General features: G+C 41.8%; 1 protein-coding gene across 1 annotated transcript in view; it reads left to right on the top strand.

Moving 5' to 3' along the window:
- The window catches only part of LOC139661995 (ephrin type-A receptor 5-like), a gene marked incomplete at its 5' end in the record, with an annotated part of 52,730 nt that extends 31,625 nt beyond the window's left edge, over nt 1–21,105 (top strand). Inside the window, 8 exons of the mRNA XM_071540596.1 lie at nt 1,794–1,979; nt 2,599–2,660; nt 6,566–6,633; nt 7,693–7,834; nt 10,150–10,299; nt 16,635–16,828; nt 19,510–19,674; nt 20,994–21,105. Coding sequence (XP_071396697.1) covers nt 1,794–1,979; nt 2,599–2,660; nt 6,566–6,633; nt 7,693–7,834; nt 10,150–10,299; nt 16,635–16,828; nt 19,510–19,674; nt 20,994–21,105 — 1,079 coding nt within the window. The remainder of the gene's footprint in view (nt 1–1,793; nt 1,980–2,598; nt 2,661–6,565; nt 6,634–7,692; nt 7,835–10,149; nt 10,300–16,634; nt 16,829–19,509; nt 19,675–20,993) is intronic.
- Nucleotides 21,106–21,629: the final 524 nt, after the last annotated feature.

Below are 21,629 nucleotides of genomic sequence, written 5' to 3'. Positions count from 1 at the left end.
AAATGGTCTCAGAACTGTTTTCTTAATACTTCTACCATCTCACATCATATTTTCTTCAAGCTGCACAAGGGTGCGTTCAGAAAACACCTTTTGAAAGAGTTTAAGCGTACTTCCTTATAGGGCTGAACAATTAATTGAAATTTTATCGAAATCGCAATATGGCCTACTTCAATTTTCAAATCGCAGGAGGCGCAATATTTGTTAAAGGCGAAATGTGTGTCAAAATACCATTTTAAATTAAATATTGTGGTGCTGCAGAGATGTCCTGGCCTACACATCATATTCTACAGACTTAAGAAAACATCTTTGTTTGGTACAGATCCCCGCAAAAATCACACCATAATCATTTTAATATGTTTTTCAATGAAAAAGACAATAATGATGTAAAAAATTGTCATTCCCTCTAATATCGCAAATCATATCGCAATTGCGATATTAGTCAAAATAATCGCAATTAGATATTTTTTCAAAATCGTTCAGCCCTACTTCCTTATATTGTTCTCTATGGAGCCGTGCGCTCAGGGGATCTCCCAAAGCAACGAACCTCACATTTTTATGAATGTGCCATAGTTGAATATGCTGATACTTTTGCACAGTGCGAGTGTTGGGGGCACGTCACCCATAGTGGACCAATCAACATCGATGATAAACATGAGTGACTGTAAATGAAACGTATAGGAAAAGCTCGTGGTTCGCCACAAGGATTATTACAACCTGAATGCGTAAGCCTGGCGGTGGGGGTTAGTGGTGAATATTTATGATTTCAGTGATTAGCTATCATATCCAAGCAGTATAAACACTGTACGGTGTCTGTAAACTAGGCTAACGTTAGCTAAATTAGCCTAGATTGTTCACACACCGCAAACAGACCTTTTGCAACGCACCTTGCTTTTTTAAACGCATGCAAAGGGCATTGTCTGAATGCAACCTATAAATATCACCCTCATAATAGTACATCATTGTAGAGATACACATGTTTACACACAAGTCCATTAAGCCAAACATTTTACCAGGAAATGACACTTCACACAGCTATAAATGGTCCATGTGTTCTGCTGACAAATGTGTTGATTTGCTACATTTGTTGTGATTTGCTACACTTGCTGTGCAGCAGTGAAATACGGTAAATAGGCCCTGCAACACCTGTTGTGATTTCAGTTTCCCCCTTCATAAATCCATAAATCCATATCTAATGTCTAATGTGAGTATTGGATCTGGAGTTGAATGATGCTTGGCTGGTATTGGTACAGAAATCAAAAGTTATGTCGTTATATGATATTATGGCAATCTCAAACAGCATCAATACAAATGGATTACTAACCGTGGTTTAATTATTTAAATGAAAAAATAGTCCAATAGTGTATTGGATTGCGTGCGCACGTGTGTGTGTGTGTGTGTGTGTGTGTGTATGTGTGTGTTTGGCTGGGCTATTCCTTGCGCTCCATATGTTGCCACAATAGAAAAACCTGACAAGTGATGGCACTTAAGAGATGTTTATTTATTTACTGGGTTATTTTTGGGGGCTGTGTTCCCTCTCTGGAGCTTTACTTTTATACCCAAAAGTGGATTGGATCTGTTAGGTTGAAATGGATATGTTTTTAGTTTCAGATCAATCAATCAATCAATAAAATAGATAAATACTGTTATTGATGAACTCTCAGGCTTAACTGGGTTAGGCCTCACAAAAAGCAATTAACCCTCAGTGTGGTTTAGCTTTGGACAAAAAGAAATGGTTCAGGTCAGGTTGGACTCAGATGTTGAGGCCACAGTCAAGCTTTGTCCCTCTGCCTCAGGCGAGTTCGGGGAGGTGTGCAGCGGACCGCTGAGGCTGCCGGGGAAAAGAGAGATCCAGGTCGCCATCAAGACCTTGAAGGCGGGCTACACCGAGCAGCAGAGACGCGACTTCCTGTGGGAGGCGTCGATCATGGGCCAGTTTGACCACCCAAACATCATCCACCTGGAGGGCGTGGTTACCAAGAGTGAGTCCGCAGCATGCAATTTCCTTGTCAGGCAGAGTGTTTTGTTTTTGGTATAAGATTTAGTGACGTAAAGATAATACCTGTAGGTTTTACTTTACATATACAACCATTAAAGGAAATATTAGTTCTATAGTTCTTTAGTTTGTCCCTGTAAGATAGTTTCTATCAGCAGATCTATTTTGTTCCTGTCTCTGTTAATTTCAAAGCTCACTCAGTAGAAATCACAGAATATCTGACTAAAACTCCCCCATTGTCTCAAGTAAAAGAGCAATGAACTGGGGCTACTAATATAGATGGCAACTGTCTAGTTTTGTTGCTATACCATCGAAATGTGTCTTCCCTACTGATTTGTCAGCAATATTCTAATGAGACTATTTTCCACTTGCCAACTTTACGCACCAGTATTTTAGTCCAAGCAAAATTTTGTAATATATGCTTGCTCAAATCAAGTCGCTAGGGAAAATCTATAGCTTGAGTCTGCCCCTTTCCCCTCCCCTCCCCACGCACCATTATTTAATCAGTTCAATATCATTAGATTTGATTATTCATGTGTGTTGTTGTTGTTTTTTTTTTAATGAAGTGTGAGTTATTAAGTGAGTTCTAATATTTTGTTTCTCAGGCAAGCCAGTGATGATCATTACTGAATACATGGAGAATGGATCACTGGACACCTTCCTCAAGGTAGGAGAGGAGGAAGAGGAGGACGATTATGAGGAGGAGAAGAGGATGATTATAGGAGATAGACAGTGGATAAAGAGGAGGAGGAGGAGGAGGGTAGGGAAAAGCTCAAGAATCTATATATACAAACTGGAATGAAAGTAAGAAGAATATATGATGGTTATAATTGAAGGTTTTTGCAACACCTCTGGCTTAACCATGAGGAGGTGGAGTGGAATGGGTCAAGGTTGTGCTGAAACACCCACTGGAGTCTACTTAATGTAACTTGGGGAGGAGAAAATGGGAGGTGATGAGGATGTAACTTTGTGAGGAGAATTGGGGAGGTTGTGGGATGCAAGAGACAAATTAAGAGAGGTGGAGAAATGCTGTTTGTCGATATGCCAAATGGGGAGCACAATGATCTGAGTTGGAAATTAACCACATTCAATCTCCCTGCAGGGGGAAATAGATTTTTGAGAGCTGTGTGTAATGGAGGTACAATGGAGGTAGAAAATTAGAACGTTTTCCTCCCAAACTGTCATCACATCCAGTTCACTAGCTCAGATTTCTACACATTCAGACTGAAATAAAAGTGATGTGATGATTGGAACTGAGAGAAAATGTATGTGCAAAATCTATAACATCCTGACAAGGTTATATGCATGTGTGAAGATGTCAGCCCTAGCCCTAGGTGTGCAATAATTTTGACTCTAGGTCATGTGATTAGGTTATGTTGGCATCTGTCAAGGAGACACAGTAGCTCTGTCCCGAGTTTGTCAGCATGGTGCAGATGTTTAAATCTTCCTACAGCGCATGAGGATGTTGGCCCTGAGTGTGAGACTGAAGGTTTGCCAGACATTTCCGAAGGCAGCAGAGCGCTCGTGTCTGGATTTATGTCCATACTGCCTGGAGATTTTGGCCCTCGGTCGTGGACCAAGGTTGCGCTGGACAACTCTCAAAGGGTCGGGAAGAGAGTTTTGAGGATAGAGCAGTAATATACAGTATATTTAGCAAGGGAATGCTAAGAGATGATAAACCTTGATCGTGAACTGAGGTTGCACAAATGGCCTCGAGGCAGAGATTTGCATGAGTGCCTAAAGGTGAATGTTGAACTATGAGTAACGGTGCATGAGGGTACCGTGAAGAAAACTGGTGAGGCAAAGAAGGTTCGAAGGTTAGATAGTGACTTAAAATGAGTCAAGAGCTGGTGGGTACTGGGGTATATAAACATAGATTAGAGTGATCAGTTTTAGCTACGCTTGTAGCTTGTGGGCATGCACCATATTTGCATGAATCCTGGTCTCATAAGCACTGGTGGATCTATTTCTTAAGCCAGTGACAAGTCATGGTTTAACTGAGCTTGGCATGTTGGTATGGTATGGAGTGGCTTGTGATGGACAGAGCATGATTGTAAAAGGTAGTGAAATTATGTGGAAGTGAGTGTAAAATATAAATGTAAATTGGTGGCCTGAACCAAACTGAACATTTTGTATTTGCAGAATTTGATGATAGTGAATAGTGTCCGTGTCCACTCATGGTACTGTACTGTCTTTGGATGAAAAAGTGTTCACCAAATATGTTATATGTTATGTTAAAGAGGGATGCAAGAGGAGGACAAGAGAGCTGGATTGAGAGGACCGCAAGATGTAGTACCCTGTAAGTTGGATTTTAAGGGAAGAGGCAGTCTGGCAAACCACCTGTTACAATGGCAAGATGCAGTTGGCGGACAAGGCTAAATGCTGCATGAAAAAAGGAGAACCCCTGTAGCAGATGGCTAATGGAGAGAAATCTAGTGATATGATTCAGTACAGCAGTGAGGGAGGATGGAACAGATGACGACGGTATATTTCAGAAAAGCAGTTATGGAAATTCAGGAAAGCTGAGAATGTGAACGGTGGCGTTTGGAGCGTTCAGGAGGAGTGAAGAAGGCAGAAGGGAAAGATCAAAGTCCTCACCTGACAGGATTTTCTCACCCAGACCGGCGGGAATAGGAGGAGGCTGCGAGACAAAAGACAGGAGGAAGGAGGAGATGCGGGATGGGCTGTGGTCAGCAGAAACTACTGACGTGGCCGTGCTGCGTGATCCTGAATGGGGGAAGGAGGAAGAGGACCTGGGGGACCAGCAGCAGGAGGAGCAGCATGGGAAACCCGGGGAAATAATTCCATGGATGGCTGGAGAACTGAGGCCAACACAGCCATGAGAAAAAAACGGGGGTAACGTCAGCTGGATTGGCCGCTGCATTAGCTATTGCAGCTATGGACGATGGACTAGAAGGAAGGTTCATAATGGGCTTAACCTCTCATTTCACTTAGAAGTGGGAGGTTCAGCCTAAGGTGTTATGGATGGGGAAAAGGTAGCTGTGGCGGTGATGAAAACTGAGGTTGAGAAGGAGAGGGAGGCTCACGAGAGATTTTAGCAGTATGCCTATGGAGACTTGAAGAGAAGATCAGGTAGGGGTTGGATGGTTTACAGTTGGGTTGGATGGGGCAGAGGCGGAGACCTGACTAGCAGTGAGAGCTACTATGAGGACAAAATGAAGAGGAGCCGCAGCGGAAGGGTCTGCAGGTAGGAGGGAGAGAGCAGAGGTGCTGTGACAGAGCTGTGAGACTAAAAAATCACACACCCCAAATAACCAGACCTTAATATAGTATGCTGTGTTCATCAATACTGTGTCAGTGTTAATGTCTGCGCACATGAGTTGACAACATGTTTTCCTTTGGATCTAAGCAGTCAGCCTGAGTACTTATCTTTGCATTAGTATCTTGGTAGATATACGCACCAAAAAAGGTCATTTGTACAAGTGTTGTGATTTTGATGTTTGGTTATTATGGGCCCAGTGCTGTGAATTCAGAGAATTCAGATCTGTCGGCTCTTTCAAAGTGCCGCCTCCTGACTAGAGTGCTAAGGTAGAGAATAGATATACCCTAACAGATATACCCTCCTACTAGGCCAATAGAACGCTTTGCTCCCTTAGCATTTTGCGCAGTTATTGCAAACCACCCAATTATTAATATTTAGGATTAGCGGATTTGCAATCTCGGAACCCATCGTCTATCGGTCTGACGACGATTAGACTTTGGGGCGACGGCTAATATTTCGGGGTTTCCGGTGTAGCCAGCGGACATCCAGGCCAAGACTTCCTCTTCCATGCGCCGGTCATTGTTTACAGTCCGATTAGCAACTTGAGATGCGAGAATGGAGTTGGAGTTGAGAGACGACGTCTACATTGATACTTTTTGTAGGTGTTTTAGGTCCAGACGACATTTTGGCTAATCTCTATAAACAGATGTCTGCATATGAGACGTCATCTCTCAACTCCAACTCCATTCTCGTGTCTCAAGTTGCTAATCGGACTCGAAGAGTCCGTAATCCTGGTTTTGAACTCCCAAATTCATGGCAAAAATGTCCAGCTGTGGATCCACTGAAGAGCACAAATGGGAGGAAGTTGAACAATTAAAAGAGACAAGTGCAGTGGAGGATGCAAGGGAGGAATGACATGAGCTGGAGAGGTGCATAGTTGATATACCAAACAGGGAGAGCCAGGATTGGACGGTTGGAAACTGTATGTGTCCATTTTTTTCTGTGATGGGAATGGGTAGATTTTCAAGAGTTGTGTGCAGTGGAGGAGCACCGCTGTGGGGAGATTGGATCAATAGGATATGGGACTCTTTCCTCCTGAACTATCATCATGGACCTTAGAAGAAGAAAATGTTGCTGATCATAGATTTTACATTTTCTGCCTTGGTACCAAAGATGCTGAAATATCAAGGCAACAAAGCGTTGTGGATTTGATCCGACTTGAGACCTTTGCCAAACTTCATGTTCTCTCTCCCCCATCGTTCCTGTCACTCTCCACTAATAAACTAGGAAAGCCAAAACAAATGGATGACAACAACTTCTTTTCTGTTTTTTTCCTTTCCTCTCTGTAGAAAAATGATGGTCAGTTTACTGTAATCCAGCTGGTTGGTATGCTGCGTGGCATCGCATCTGGCATGAGGTACACACACATGCATATGCACACAGTCATGTACACATGGAACCCAAAGTAAGACATAAGGTAGAAGCAATAAAATACCATTAAGTACCATAAAACAAAATAAAATGCCACAACTAAAATATCATATCTTCATGCAGACACATACGTACACAGAGTGAGAAACACACTAATTAATCACTTTTTCATGAAACTGTAGCTGGAACAAAAGCCTTTGAAAGAAAGCTTGAACTAGGGTTGGGCAATATGTTTAAATTTTTCCAACCGGCCACCGTCAGCCCATCAACCGGCGATTGCCGATATATTCGCGATATACTCCCAACACACCATCTTCAGCGAACAATCATGGAAGAGCTTGTTGCCAAAAAGAATAAAAAATCCCCTATTTGGGATTATTTTGGTTTTAAACCAGACGAAACTGGCAAGCCGAAGGACCTAAATGAAGTAATTTGCTGTCTTTGCAAACGAGCAATAAGCTGTAAAGACAGGCTGAACAGCTGTCCAACATTGGCTATATTGGCTAAAAAGAGTTTGATGGCGTCAGATGAAGGACGCTTTTGGTCTAGTTCTCAAATACGATTTATGAATTGACGTTGCTTTTCAGCACCAATCGATTGGACAGCAACCACTAAAGACGGCTTAATTGTCATTTAGTCACTCACTGCCCTGTTTTGTGAAAGAATCGTCGGAAATCAGTGCAACAAGAACGTGCAAAATAAGGCCCAACTCCAACTGCCAGTTCCTATTCGCGCACGCTTTGAATTGCGCTTTACAGGTTAATTATTTACCATTAAATTAGCAAAATAAAATGACAAAAATTGCCCAAAAAATCAACCAGCGATGGACTCAGCCAATCGCCGATAGCCGATATATTCGTCCTATCGCCCAACCCTAGCTTGAGCGCTTGATAAAGTATTAACGAACATGTCAAATCATTTTATACTTGTTCTTAAGTTGATTGGCATCTGAATGCAGGGCTCAACTGTTTAACAACTAACTGGTTTCACCTGGATTTTGGTACAGCGGGTTGTGTAACTGGCTCCTGTGTGTTGGTGAACGCAGGTACCTGTCTGACATGGGCTACGTCCACCGTGACCTAGCAGCTCGTAACATCCTGGTCAATAGCAACCTGGTGTGTAAAGTCTCTGATTTTGGCCTGTCCCGAGTCCTGGAGGACGACCCTGAGGCTGCATACACCACACGGGTAAGACTGTCTGTGTGTGTGTGTGTGTGTGTGTGGTGTGTGTGTGTGTGTGTGTGTGAGAGAGAGAGAGAGAGAGAGAGAGAGAGAGAGAGAGAGAGATATAGAGAGAGGTGAGAAAGAAAATGGAGAAATAGAGATATTGCAGGGTGAAAGGAAGAGAGAAGGAACTAAGAAAGAGAGAGAGAGAGAGGCAAAGGGGGTGATGGGGGGAGAGAAAGGGGGGTGATGGGGAGAGAGAAAGGGAGGTGATGGAGAAAGAGAGATAATGGGAGGTGATGGGAGAGAGAGAGAGAGGGAGAGAGAGACTGAGAGGTGAGAAGGACATAGTGTATGTGTGTTGTGTCTATGTGTAGAGGATAGTGTGTTTAACTGGGGAGATGATGGACATAATGCCCAATATCTATATGTAATCTGTGCCGTGTGTGTGTGTGTGTGTGTGTGTGTGTGTGCACGCGCACGTGCTTGTGTCTGTGTCTGTGGTGAATGTGGTATATCCAACTTTGGGTTAAGTAGAAAACTCTTACACAACACAGAATTTCACACAAGCCAAATACACATACATATATACACACCATGCACAAATAGACACATATGCTCACGCACTACACACACACACACACACACACACACACACACACACACACACACACACACACAGACACAGCAGGCTTTAAATTGAGCTGTGAGTCCCAGGCTGAGTGGAGTCCTGTCAGCTAGAGACAGGCTTCTTCCTACAGGAGGAGGGCCAATTAGTACTCAGCTCAGTCTCCACAACAGTCAATTAGCACTGAGTCCTGCTGCCTTAGCACCAAATATCCTGTCACTCACCTCTCTCTCTCTCTCTCTCTCTCTCTCTCTCTCTCTCACTCTCTCTCTTTCGGCGAGAATAACATAATTCACACCCTCCAAATTAATCAGACCCCGAGACATCCTGCTGTGTTCATCAATACTATATCGAGTTAATTTCTGTACACGACGTCAGCCGACAACACATCTTCCTCTGGAACTCAGCAGTCGGCCTGTGAACTTTTTTTTTTCTATCTTTTGCCAAGTTTGCCGCGAAGCAGCGATGTTAGATGAAGATGAAGAGACAAATTAAAAGAGGGAATTTAATTTGAGACAGTTGACATGTGGATTGTGTGAAAGGGAGTGAAAGGGAGTGCAACTCGCTATCAGGAAGGTGCTTTCGAGACTGCATTGATCTGTGTATGCAGCCGCTACATATAAAATGAGCAGTGCAGTGGCGTAAATTGCAGGTTAGATCGCACGTAGCAGAATTGCTTCAATTAGGGTCTATTCTTGGTTTGTGGAGGCCCACTCAGACATTATGTGAGGGAATGAAAAGAAACTGAGCATTTATAAATGGATGCAGCTGCACCTATACACCACAAAGATCATCTATGCATGCGTGGTGATGTGGATGTTTGTTTACAGCGATAGGACCTGTGACACACCCAACTGTCTTAACAAACATCTGAGTGCTTCACAGTATATAAAATGAAAAGATAGTAAAACAATAGTACCACAAAACAAAATAGTAAATAGTATCACAACGCAATAAATAAGGCATGAAGTAAGTAAGTAAACTTTATTTATGAAGCGCCTTTCGAAACCAGAGTTACAAGGTGCTGTACAATGAAAACATTAAAAAAGTTAGAAACAGAAAAGCAGAAAATAACAAAATAAAAACATTAAAAACTGCACAGAAGGCAAACACACATTACAAAACAAAGTGCTTACGAAACTTACGAAAGTACATAATTAAAACACAATTAAATAAACATAAAATGATAAAGGGGGAAAAAAAAGAAAGAGAAAAAAAAGTCTTAAAATCAAATCTAATCAAGCATCTTTACAAAGTGCTTACTGAAGAGTAAAAGTAACAGAGGAGTAGAAGTGATAGATGTTACAGAGGTCCCATGTCCCAAGTCTAGTTTCTTTGAGGTCCACTGAGGTACTTGTGATGCAGAATAATAATAATAATAATAATAATAATAATAATAATAATAAACTTTATTTGTATAGCACCTTTCATGCAAGAAATGCAGCTCAAAGTGCTTTACAACAAAGACATGCACCAGGTGCTTTACATAAAACTTGATAATAATAGTGAAAATAAGATAAAGATGAGAATAGAATTCATAGAATGCATCTTCACTTAGACATAGAATGAGCATAAAAACAGGGATAGAATGCCATAATTCATGTAAAATAAGATGGAGAATAAAACCCACTTGTTAATAATAGTAAAAATAAGATAAGACTGTAACTCCATCCCCTACCTTGTTTGATGAATGTGTTTTCTGTGGTCGCAGGGCGGGAAGATTCCTATTCGCTGGACGGCTCCGGAGGCGATAGCGTACAGGAAGTTCACCTCGGCCAGCGACGTGTGGAGCTACGGCATCGTCATGTGGGAAGTGATGTCATACGGAGAGAGGCCCTACTGGGAAATGTCAAATCAAGACGTAAGTTTGACGTGACATTTGTAATGGGAATCAAAGTGTGTATCCTTGTGTGTACACATGTTTTATGTCAAGCTTAATTTGTCTTGTTTTGATATATTCATCCCCCGAGATGGAAATGATTTTTTTTTTACCCTCTGGCTTGGGTGCAAGGTCAGCAGGGTGGAGCAGCACCCCTGAAGAAATTAGGGGTTAAATATTTTGCTGGAGGATACTTCAGCAGGTCCGGACACATGGGGATCGAACCTGAGCTCACTAGCTGACCTCACTAACCATTACACCGTCCTGCCACCCTTTGTTAACCCATTTGAAGTAGATTTTTTTCTTCTCCCCATGTAGATTAACTACTTTCAAATTTGACGAGACTTGAACTCGGGACTGAATGTCACACTGTTTCTCTTTACTGAATCAAATATGACACATTACATCTTGTTTGCTTGTGAAGAAAAATAGAAGACGTGCCACTAGCCCAACTTGTCTGTGGCTTTTTTTTTTTTTGTTAATTTCGCTTTTATTTAACCAGGTTTGTCCCATTGAGATCAATCTCTTTTACAAGGGAGACTTGGCCAAGAATAGCAGCAACACAGAGTTTCAACAAAAAAATTACATAGAAAATACATCGATTTGAGTAACATTAAAATGATCAGATAGAACATTTGCACACAGACAACCTGGTTTCAATATATTTCACCATAGCTTTAAAATCATTCAGGGTTACTAAGTTTTGAAGTTGAAGATCAGACTGTAGATTGTTCCATGCAGTAGGTGCAGAAAACCTAAAGCTTTCTTTCTCAGTTCAGTTCGGACTTTGGGAACAGCAAATCGCAGAATGTCCTGAGAACGGAGATTGTAATTTCCATATTTCAAGTTTAAAAGAAACGATAAGTAAGTAGGAATTTTGCCAAGAATGGCTTTGTAAATCAAAACATACCAATGACTGAGGCGGCGTGCCCATAAAGTAGGCCAATTTACTTTTGAGTATAATAAACAATGGTGAGTAAGAGATCCACAGTTTGTAATGAATCTCAGAGCCCCATGATACACGCTATCCAGCATGTGGAGACCGTGAGCAGAGGCATTCATGTACAACACATCACCATAATCAATAATAGGTAGAAAGGTAGACTCCACCGATTTCCGTTTCACACAAAAAGAAAAGCAAGACTTGTTTCTAAAAGTAAAATCCTAGTAAAAGCTTCAGCTTTTTTGTAGCATACTGGATATGCACCTTAAAAGACAAGTGGTCATCAATTAAAAACCCTAAGTATTTAAAAGTAGATACCAACTCAATTTGTTGACCATTTCTAGTCGATGCTGATCTTACTTATCTTTTGCAGCTACTTGAGTTTAAACAGAAACTTCCAACAACAGGTCTGGCGCTATCACCACATCTAGCTCAGTGAACAGGTACATAGTTCACCTTTCTTTTTACCAATCAAATTAACATGCAAATGAAATATATTTGTTTCAACCTTTAGCATGAACTATCTTTTTTCTAGACTTAATGAGCACCCCTTTCATTAATGTAAAATTCATAAAAAATCAATCAGTCACTGGAATCTCAAAACGTCCATTTTAAAATGAACACAAAGTTGAGTTTCTGAAGATGCCGTTTGTAACAATGTTAAGAAAAATCCTTATTATTACTATTATTATGAAACTGCAACATCATGGAGAAATTGATTGGCTATTATATTGCTCATCACAAATAAAAAATAAACTGCACTGCAACATATCCTGTATAAAATATTGTAGACTTAGGTTATCAACCTAAAATCAGAGAGTTTTTTGTCAGTCGAGCCTTCACAAATGCCTGCAAAATGATCGTAGGATTGCAGGAGAAATATTTTGAAGATTTGAGTCCCTTGGTAGAGGGGGGAAGTTGACATTAAGGCAAGTGTGTTGTTCCTGCAGAACTGACTCCTGTAGATAGACATATGTCTTTTAATACACACAGGTACACATAGGTCCTTTAAGTTGTGATTATCTTTGAAGAGGTAAGGCACACTTAATTGTATACTGGTTGACAGTGTCACCAATGTGAGAGTGACTACTCAATACCAAGAAGTAAGGCCACTTGTTTCTGTGTTTCCTTTAAGGGGGTAAAAATATCTTTCTATTTTACTTGATTTTATTATTTTAATGCAGTGCATTTTGCTTGTTCTTTTATATGAATTTTATCTTTTTATCTGTCTTTTATCTGCCTTCTATTGATGTAAAGCACTTTGAGCTGCATGTTGTGTATGAACGGTGCTATACAAATAAAGGTTGTTATTATTATTATATAGAGAAAGAAAGATGTGTAGATGAATATACTGTATATATATAGCATTTCACTTGCCAGAGGCAGAAAGGGGGTTGAAATGGGGAGGTGTGTGTTCAGGGTGTGGGGATCTATTAAATCATTGCTGGGATCTATTAATAGAATACTATAAGTGTGGATAATGAATGGTTTTAATGGGAATACAGAGAGAGGTGGGAAGAAAGGAGAGTGTAAGCAAAAGACCTGAAACAGGTGAATGCACATGGAGCTGCAGGGCTAAGCAGAAAAACGTGACAGGGAAACACACTCGCCCCTCACTTATATAGATTCCCCATCAATGCCACGCATTTTTTTAGATCCTCTGTGAACTAAATGCAAAGATTTATTTTGCTTTGTTGTGGTGTTGGTGTGTCACAACGTTAACCATGTTGATTTTTAAATATTCTGTCTGTCAACAAAATCCGAAATGGAAAGACAGAGATATTTGGCACACTCCACTGGCCTGATATTCAGACTGAATGGCCATTTTGTTTCCACTCCATTATTCGGCCTAAGATTGCCACCTAGTTAGTCGTTTTCTGTGTGTGGGGGGGGTGATTTTCCCCGAACCGATCACTAGTGACTGACGTATCTGAGCCAATTAGTGACTAGGGCTGCAACTAACGATTATTTTCATTGTCGATTAATCTGTCGATTATTTTCTCGATTAATCGATTAGTTGTTTGGTCTATAAAATGTCAGAAAATGGTGAAAAATGTGGATCAGTGTTTCCCAAAGCCCAAGATGACGTCCTCAAATGTCTTGTTTTGTCCACAACCCAAAGATATTCAGTTTACTGTCATAGAGGAGTAAAGAAACCAGAAAATATTCACATTTAAGAAGCTGGAATCAGAGAATTTTGACTTATTTTTCTTAAAAAATTACTCAAACCGATTAATCGATTATCAAAATAGTTGGCGATTAATTTAATAGTTGACAACTAATCGATTAATTGATCAATCGTTGCAGCTCTACTAGTGACTGACATATCTGAGCCAATCACTAGTGACTGATGTATCCGGCCGCTCTGACGTTACTTCAGTCACACTGATTCTGGGCGTACTTACTAACTTCACCAAGAATGTCGGTCTTTACAAAAACAATATGATGGTTAAGGGGGTGATTTCAAAAATATTATTCTCCTGAAACGCCAGTGAAAAATCGTTGTACGTAACGGTTCAAACTTTATAGTCCCGCCCACAAAGGCTCTGATTGGCTCGATTGTTTCTCAGAGCGAGAACAAGCCGTTGACTAGAGCAACACCAGACTATCTGAAATCGCTCAACAAAATCTGAAGAGTGGAGGAGTCTGGAACCAGGCTAGCACACACCTGTTTTTTTCTCCTAGGATGTATTGGAGTTTTTCGTGTGTTGGAAGGTTTTCAAAATATGTGGGTATGGTTTTGAATTTGGTATGTCAGAGAGACGATAAAGAAGAAAGAGAGAGAGAGAGAGAGAGAGAGAGAGAAAGAGAGACAGAGGGGGTAATGAAAAGAGAAGGAGAGGGTGGCACCTATAGGGCAGCACACAGGTCACTTCCATGGAAATACAGCAACTGTGTCACATGGTGAAGTGAGAGAATGTAGCGTTTGATTCGGTGAGACACCACACACATGCACCCCTTTCCCCCCCACACACACACACTCTCTCTCTCTCTCTCTCTCTCTCTCTCTCTCTCTCTCTCTCTCTCTCTCCCTCTCTCGCGCACACGCACAGCCCTCCAGTGACCTCTTCATCCCTCGCCTCAGACCCCTCCCTCCTTCCTCTGGTTATTAGGCTGTCTGTCTTACAGAAGTCTAGAGAGGGGGAGGAGAGGAGAGGGGGATGAGAGGAGAGGGGAAGGAGAGGAGAAGACGTTTGATGTTTAATTGAAAGCGTTATGCAGGATTTTCTCTGATCTGCGGAGGAAAAAAAAAAGAGTGCAGTCTCTCTCCCCCCCCTCTCTCTCTCTCTCTCTCTCTCTGGCTCTCTCTCGCTCTCTCTCTGGCTCTCTCTCTCTTTCTCTCTCAGCTCTCTCTCCTTCTGTTTTTCAGCTCTCTCCATCTCTCCCTTTCTTAGTTCCTTCTCTCTTCCTTTCACCCTGCAATCTCTCTATTTCTCCATTTTCTTTCTCACCTCTCTCTCTCTCTCTCTCTCTCTCTCTCTCTCTCTCTCTCTCTCTCTCTCTCTCTCTCGCTCTCTGATCTTTCCTCCCTGCCAGTCAACTCTGTGTAGTTCTTCTCCCACTCAACACGCAGCAATGATTTGATGCTGTGCCGCTCTCTTATAATTTGGTGTGTGTGTGTGTGTGTGCGTGCGCGGCTTTCATGCATGCATGTGTGTGTGTGTGTTTTGGAGTCCTATCACGTCTGTCTTTTGTGTGAATTTGACACGAGTAAAGGCTGTCATGAACTCAACAAATCAATTCCCTGCAGTGTCTTGCACTGGCAGAACTAGGCTGAAAACTCAAGCCTGCTTTCCACTGCAGGGCCTGACGGAGCTAGCCAGGGTTTATTTAATATTCATCTTACTCAATTCCTCCCCCCCAGAAAAAACATCTCTGTGATTCTGCCTTGCATCTTGTTACCTGCGGAAATGATTAACCGGGTTATGCAGCATATCGAATAAACAAATAGCGCTTTCATGACGTGATGCTTAGTTGATCCCCGCAGAGAAATTCTCTTTTCACTTGAGTTGCAGGGTTTGGCTACAGGATAGCGCCCCCTGGTGCTGGTGTAGGGATTCAGCATCTTGCTCAACGGCACTTCAGCAGGACCGTGGTGTTGCCAGTTTGAGTGTGTCCTGGTCCTGCTGTAGAAGAGTGTGGTTCATAGACTGTAACAACAGATGGATGTAGTGAGTGTGATGTCACCCATTGGCTTCTGAAGGGCCGTTTTGAAGCCTGGAGGTTGTGTTTACGGTCGCCGCCATGTTGACATTTTTTTGAGCCGGAGCAGCCAAAGAGAGGCAAGAGGGTGGAGTCTGGGCAGCTCCACCTGATATTGGCCAGTAAACAGTGATCTGTCAATCACTGGACAAGCGACCTGTCAATCACTAGGAAAACAACACTTTTTTATGTCCATTATAACCTGTTAATGACACAATTATTTTGAAAATCACATTAGAAGAAGTGAAATTAGCTACTGAGACCAAAACCTCTTGTGGGAAAGATTTAGTTGGGTTGTGGTCCATTGATTCATGGAGTTGGGCGGTTTTAGAGTATTTTTGGAGCCTCTAGTGGATGTTAGAGGAACTGCTGCTGCCCACACTTCCTTATTGGCTTCAAAATTCACCCGTGGTTTTGACCGCTTGCCTGGTCCTGCTGTGGAAGAGTATAGTTGCCTGCTCAGGTGTCAAACAGGTTGTGCCCTCTCCATGAACTGGAGATGCTTCATTGTTTTCTTCTTCTGACTTTGTCGATGCTGTATATTTGTCTGTGTTCTTGAACCCTCCTCTCTCTCTATTCTGTTCTGCTGTTATTTCATTACTGTCTTTCTCTTTCTCTCTCTTTCTCGCTCTGTGTATCTCTGTCTATGTCTTTGCCCTTCTCTCTGTCTCTCATTGCCTTTCTGTCTCCCTCTTAACTTTTCCATTTCTCTCCTTCAATCTCTCTCATTTTGCCTCTCTCTTTGACTTGTTTTCCCTCTCTCTTTCTCTTTTTGTCTGTCATCATCTCTCTCTGTTCCTCTGATTATTTCTTATTTCTCTCTCTTTCTTACTGTATTTTCATTTTGTCTTTCTGTCTGTCTGTCTCACTATCTCTCTCTCTCTCTCTCTCTGTTTCTTGCTCTCTCTTTGCAGCATTTCACCACCTCATGTCTTTATTTTACGAACATCTCTCTCTCTCTCCCCCTCTTTCTCTCTCACTCTCTTTCCCCCCCTATCCCTCCCTCTGTCTCTACTTGAACATATATAGTTTCTAAAGTCAGTAGAGGAGAGTCATGGGTTGCCAGGTCCTATGGACTGCCCTGAGGCGCTGTACCACCTTATCGCTCTCGTTACTAACCTCTCTCTGCCTCCCTCCTTCCCTCTCTCTGTCTCCACATGTCTGTCTATAGGTAATAAAGGCGGTGGAGGAGAGCTATCGGTTGCCAGGTCCTATGGACTGCCCCGAGGCGCTGTACCACCTCATGATGGACTGCTGGCAGAGAGAGCGCAGCAGCCGGCCCAAGTTTGATGAGATTGTCTGTCTGCTGGACAAACTCATCCGCAACCCCAGCTCACTAAAGAAACTGGTCAACTCCTCGCACAGGTGGGAATTCATACTGAAAACAACGGACAGTCCATTTTGAATTCAGCCGCATTGAAATATAAACGGTAACATGTTAGATATGCATGACAACCGTCTCATGCCAAGGTTTTTTCATATTTTGTATTTTGAAGAAAATCCACTTCCAGAATTGAAAAATATTGTTTTTTGAATGCCAGTGCCAATACTGAATTTTTTGGATTGAAGCTGCCAACAGCCAATATTTTTGTACTGATAATCAATATCTTTATCTTTATTTGATAGTTTGACAATTTTACTGCCAAAAAAATGGAAGGATTCAATGTTTGCCCCAGAATTTTTTTCTTCCCAAGGTGGAAAAACCTCTGAAACTATAATCATAATAATCATAACAGATTCATGCATACTTATGTTAAATCAATTCAGATTAAGGTCTTCCCATAGACAACCGGTGTAGTATTGATCATTGATTGACTACAGTAAACATGTAATCAAACAAACTACATCATATTCGTCATATTAGAGGTGGAATTGATTTGAACTGATTTTTAATAAAAGGCCAACATCAGCCCCATAAATCGGCCAACCGATGTATCAGTTGTATTTTATTTCAAAATGAGATCTCCGCTTTTTTCAAATATTGTTTATAGTGATGCCTACTTGTACAAAATGACAGATTGTAAATAATAAAATATTGTGCTTTAAAGGATCGTATATAACTTAAGTTCTCTGTGGACAAAATTATAACACTTTAACAAATGGGATCCTCTATATGTTAGCAACATTGAATGATGAAGCTCAGGTATTTATTTATCGATTTTTTTCAGAATGTTTACAGTGTTTTAATTGATCTCTTCAATCTTATGTGAATTAAAGCCAATGTTGCAAGCTAAGCCAAGTAGATTCATCATTGAAAAGAAAATGTAAATATCATCTCCCTGGAAGTCTTGGGCAGCAGTCGCTCGATTTTTTTGCATAATTGTGCATTTGTGTGAATTATAGTAAGTGCAATATCCTCTAATTATCTTAACATTTGCACATTCAGTCAGTATTTTCCCAGTTTGTATTTGCATTGCATTACGGCCCTGCTCCACTACAGCCGTCGGCTCCAAACTGCTCACGTTGCGGTTGCGTTGTGTCCGAGGTTCAATTTTCGATGGCTGGCACGTGTTCTGCCTCATTGAAATGAAGAGAAGTAAGGTTGATATTGATTGTTTTCTGGTGTATCCATTCACAGCGCCATGCGCCCTGTGGTTAGTGTGTAATGGTGTGAAATAGCTACAAGTGCTCTAAAGCAGACATTCTGTCAGCCACCCTCATTACCTCGTTCTCTTTGCAGAAGTAATGAAATAATAGCATGAAATCTTAATTTTTTTCTCTCGTCTCTTTCTCTTTTTCTCTCGTCCGCTGTCATACACACACACACACACACACACACATAGTACATGCATACACAGAGACACACAACTTAATAAATCAATTCCATATCTAACAGCCCATGTAATAACATATGACAGTTAGTCAGATGAGAGGGACTCCGACAAGGCCAGTCCATGTTCCACATGGCACTCCTGTTTTAGCGATAGTGTGGAGAATACCATCGGCTAGCATGAACATTTCTGTTTGATAGCATGAAGAAGGCTATTTGCTGGTGTGACGAGTGAGCTGAATAATAAAGGGCGAGTGGACAGCGTGTGAGTTTTACGTGATAGCGCATAATTAGCTTCAGCTGGGCCACTAAACTTCAGTCTGTAGTTGATCGAACGGGCCGTTCCACCCGTAGCATGAAGGACGACGATGTGAGACTGGGCTGCTGCTGATAAGAGACTTTAATCTACTTAGAGGACATCCAGACAACCATGGAGAACTTCTGAAAAAATATATTCTGTTCTGCTGTTATTTCATTACTGTCTTTCTCTCTCTCTCTTTCTCGCTCTGTGTATCTCTATCACTCTGTCTCTTTGCCTTTCTCTCTGTCTCTCATTGCCTCTCTGTCTCCCTCTCAACTTTTCCATTTCTCTCCTTCAATCTCTCTCATTTTGCCTCTCTCTTTGACTCTGTCTCTTTTTGTCTGTCATCATCTATCTCTGTTCCTCTGATTATTATTTCTCTCTTTTTCTTACTGTATTTTCATTTTGTCTTTCTGTCTCTCTCTGTCTCACTATCTTTGTCTTTCTCTCTCTCCCTCTGACTCTCTCTCCCTTTCTGCCCCCTCTCTTTCTCTCTCCCTCTCCCTCTGACTCTCTCTCCCATTCTGCTCTCTCTCTCTCTCTCTCTCTCTCTCTCTCCACATCACCCTCCTTTCTCTCTCTCCCCATCACCTCCCTTTCCCTCTCTCCATCACCTCCCTTTCTCTCTCTCCCCATCACCTCCCTTCCTCTCTCTCCCCATCACCCTCCTTTCTCTCCCTATTGCCTCCATTTCTCTCTCCCATCACCTCCCTTTCTCTCTCTCTCCCCATCACCTCCCTTTCTCTCTTTTTCCCATCACCTCTCTTTCTCTCTCTCCCCATCACCCCCCTTGCTCTCTCGCCATTACCTCCCTTTCTCTCTCCCCATCACCCCCCTTTCTCTCTCTCTCTCTCTCCCATCACCTCCCTTTGCCTCTCTTTCTCTCTCTCTCTCTCTCTCTCTCTCTCTCTCTCTCTCTCTCTCTCCCTTTCTGCTCTCTCTCTCTCTCTCCCTCTCTCTCTTTCTGTCTCCCAGGGTTTCCAACCTGTTAGTGGAGCATGCCAGTGTAGAAACGGAAAGTACCACTCTGACCCAGAGCGTAGGGGAGTGGCTGGACTCCATCAAGATGGGTCGTTACACTGAGCTCTTCATGGAGGGGGGTTACTCCTCGCTGGAGACGGTGGCTCAGATGACTTCAGAGTAAGGCCCTGTGCATACACATACACAGTACATACACAAGTACAAGTACACATACAGTATATAAACACTCATACACAAGTGCAAGTACACATACAGTATATAAACACTCATACACAAGTGCAAGTACACATACAGTACATGTGCCCACCGATGCACACACACTGTGTAAGGCCATTTTTTTGTACCATACAAAGTTTGCTTAATTTTGTTTTGAAAAGGGATGTGAGCAAGGAGGAAAAAGTTTGAAATGTTGCTTCACAATATTAAAAGCATGATGATTGACAAACGATGCATCTTGCACGTAAGTCGGAGCAAAAATGAGGAAGCAGCGGCTTTTTATTCAATGTTGCAATGTTGTGAACCACTTCTGAGGAAAAGCCCTTCACAGGTTTGAGAGGCATAAAGAAAGAGGCAGCTGGCTAATTAATGAGTAGAGTCTCTTTTTCTAAACAATTAGCTAGAGAGGTGCAATAGTAACTGAGCATGCACAACTCAGGTAGCATCATAGAAGCTACCATTATAATCCTATGAAGCAGCTTTGTATTCTTTTTCAATCAAGTAACTCTTTGTACATGATTCATTAACCGCATAGTCCGGTGTGGTGCTTGTGAATTTCAGTTGTTTTCTGGGTGTGATGAGCAATTGTCAGAAAATTTGTGTCACATTGCTGTATTGCTCTATTGTTGTAGGCTACCTCAGGCAGAGCAAACTACACACAAAACAATACTCGTGACTTCTTTTTTCCAATATGCAACAATATATATTTTTTTTTTTCAAATTTGTATGATATGTGAAGAGACTCCCGCACACTGTCTATACTTGAAATTGAAAACATTTTATTGGAGAATTCCGTTTTGTTTCTGAGACTTCTCATCAGGCAAATCTCAGGACTGAAACGTAATTCTTCAGTGTTTTAAATTGCAAGTATAGACAGTGTGCAGGAGTCTCTTCACATGTCCTGCAGGCTTTCCAGTCGTCTCCTACACACCTGTTTCCTGATATAGATGTGCAGAGAACCTACTTTCCTGAAATTTGTATGATATGAACATGGTCATCAATAGTGTAAAGAGATGAACAGCGAGAAATACAATGAGCCTCCTTTTAAATAGTTGCATATGCACTGTATGAAATAAAAAAAATGAGCAAAAATGCCAAAACAATGAGCCAAAACACATTCAATAAATAAACCATGGATGCCAAATGAACATTTGTTGTCCAATGTTTAGTATTGTCAGGATTTCTTGCATCAGATATCCCTTCCACACAAATTTGTTAGCAGATTGCTTGACAAATGAGAGCCTGTTGTTTGTGTTTTGCAGGGATTTGCGGAGAGTAGGAGTGAACCTGGCTGGACATCAGAAAAAAATCATCACTAGCATCCAGGAGATGAGAGTCCATATGATCAACATCAACCCTACTGTAAACATCTGACACACATGCACAGGAATACACGCACACAAACACATGCGCACACAGACACACACACACAAAATATGGACCTAATTGATGAGAAGACGGTCGCTCAGATTAGCTGTTGGACCTAGATCGGCTTAGCACTTTCTACGGACAAGGAAACCCAGTATTTACTGACCGAAACGGATCGAAACTGGAGGATCCACATCTTTTTGTGGTTCTGGAGTTCGGTTGCGGTGTCTTTGGGGAGATTTGACATTGCAGAGCTAAAACCAAACTGAATTGAACTGGAGCGGTGCCGCATGAAGGGCAGAGGACGGCGAGCTAAACTGAACTCAACTGTGCTAAATTGAAGACTCTTCATTCTAATTATCACATTTGCGTGGATCTTGGTGATTCTAATATCTCTGTGCACTGTTTGGGTTCTCTCAGACCAAACATAAAACATAGAATGCAGATCTGATCTCAACTAGCACTGTCTGGCTGTATCACACCATATGGGAGTCTCACACAATGGGCCCAAACGGAGCCCAGCAGATCTG

This window comes from Centroberyx affinis, unplaced genomic scaffold, assembly GCF_046629955.1.
Source record: "Centroberyx affinis isolate AG114_WGS23_722 - 3 ecotype Tasmania unplaced genomic scaffold, CSIRO-AGI_Caff_v1 ptg003691l_1, whole genome shotgun sequence".
Taxonomy (NCBI): Eukaryota; Metazoa; Chordata; class Actinopteri; order Beryciformes; family Berycidae; genus Centroberyx; species Centroberyx affinis.
This window is presented reverse-complemented; position numbering and strand designations above follow the sequence as displayed.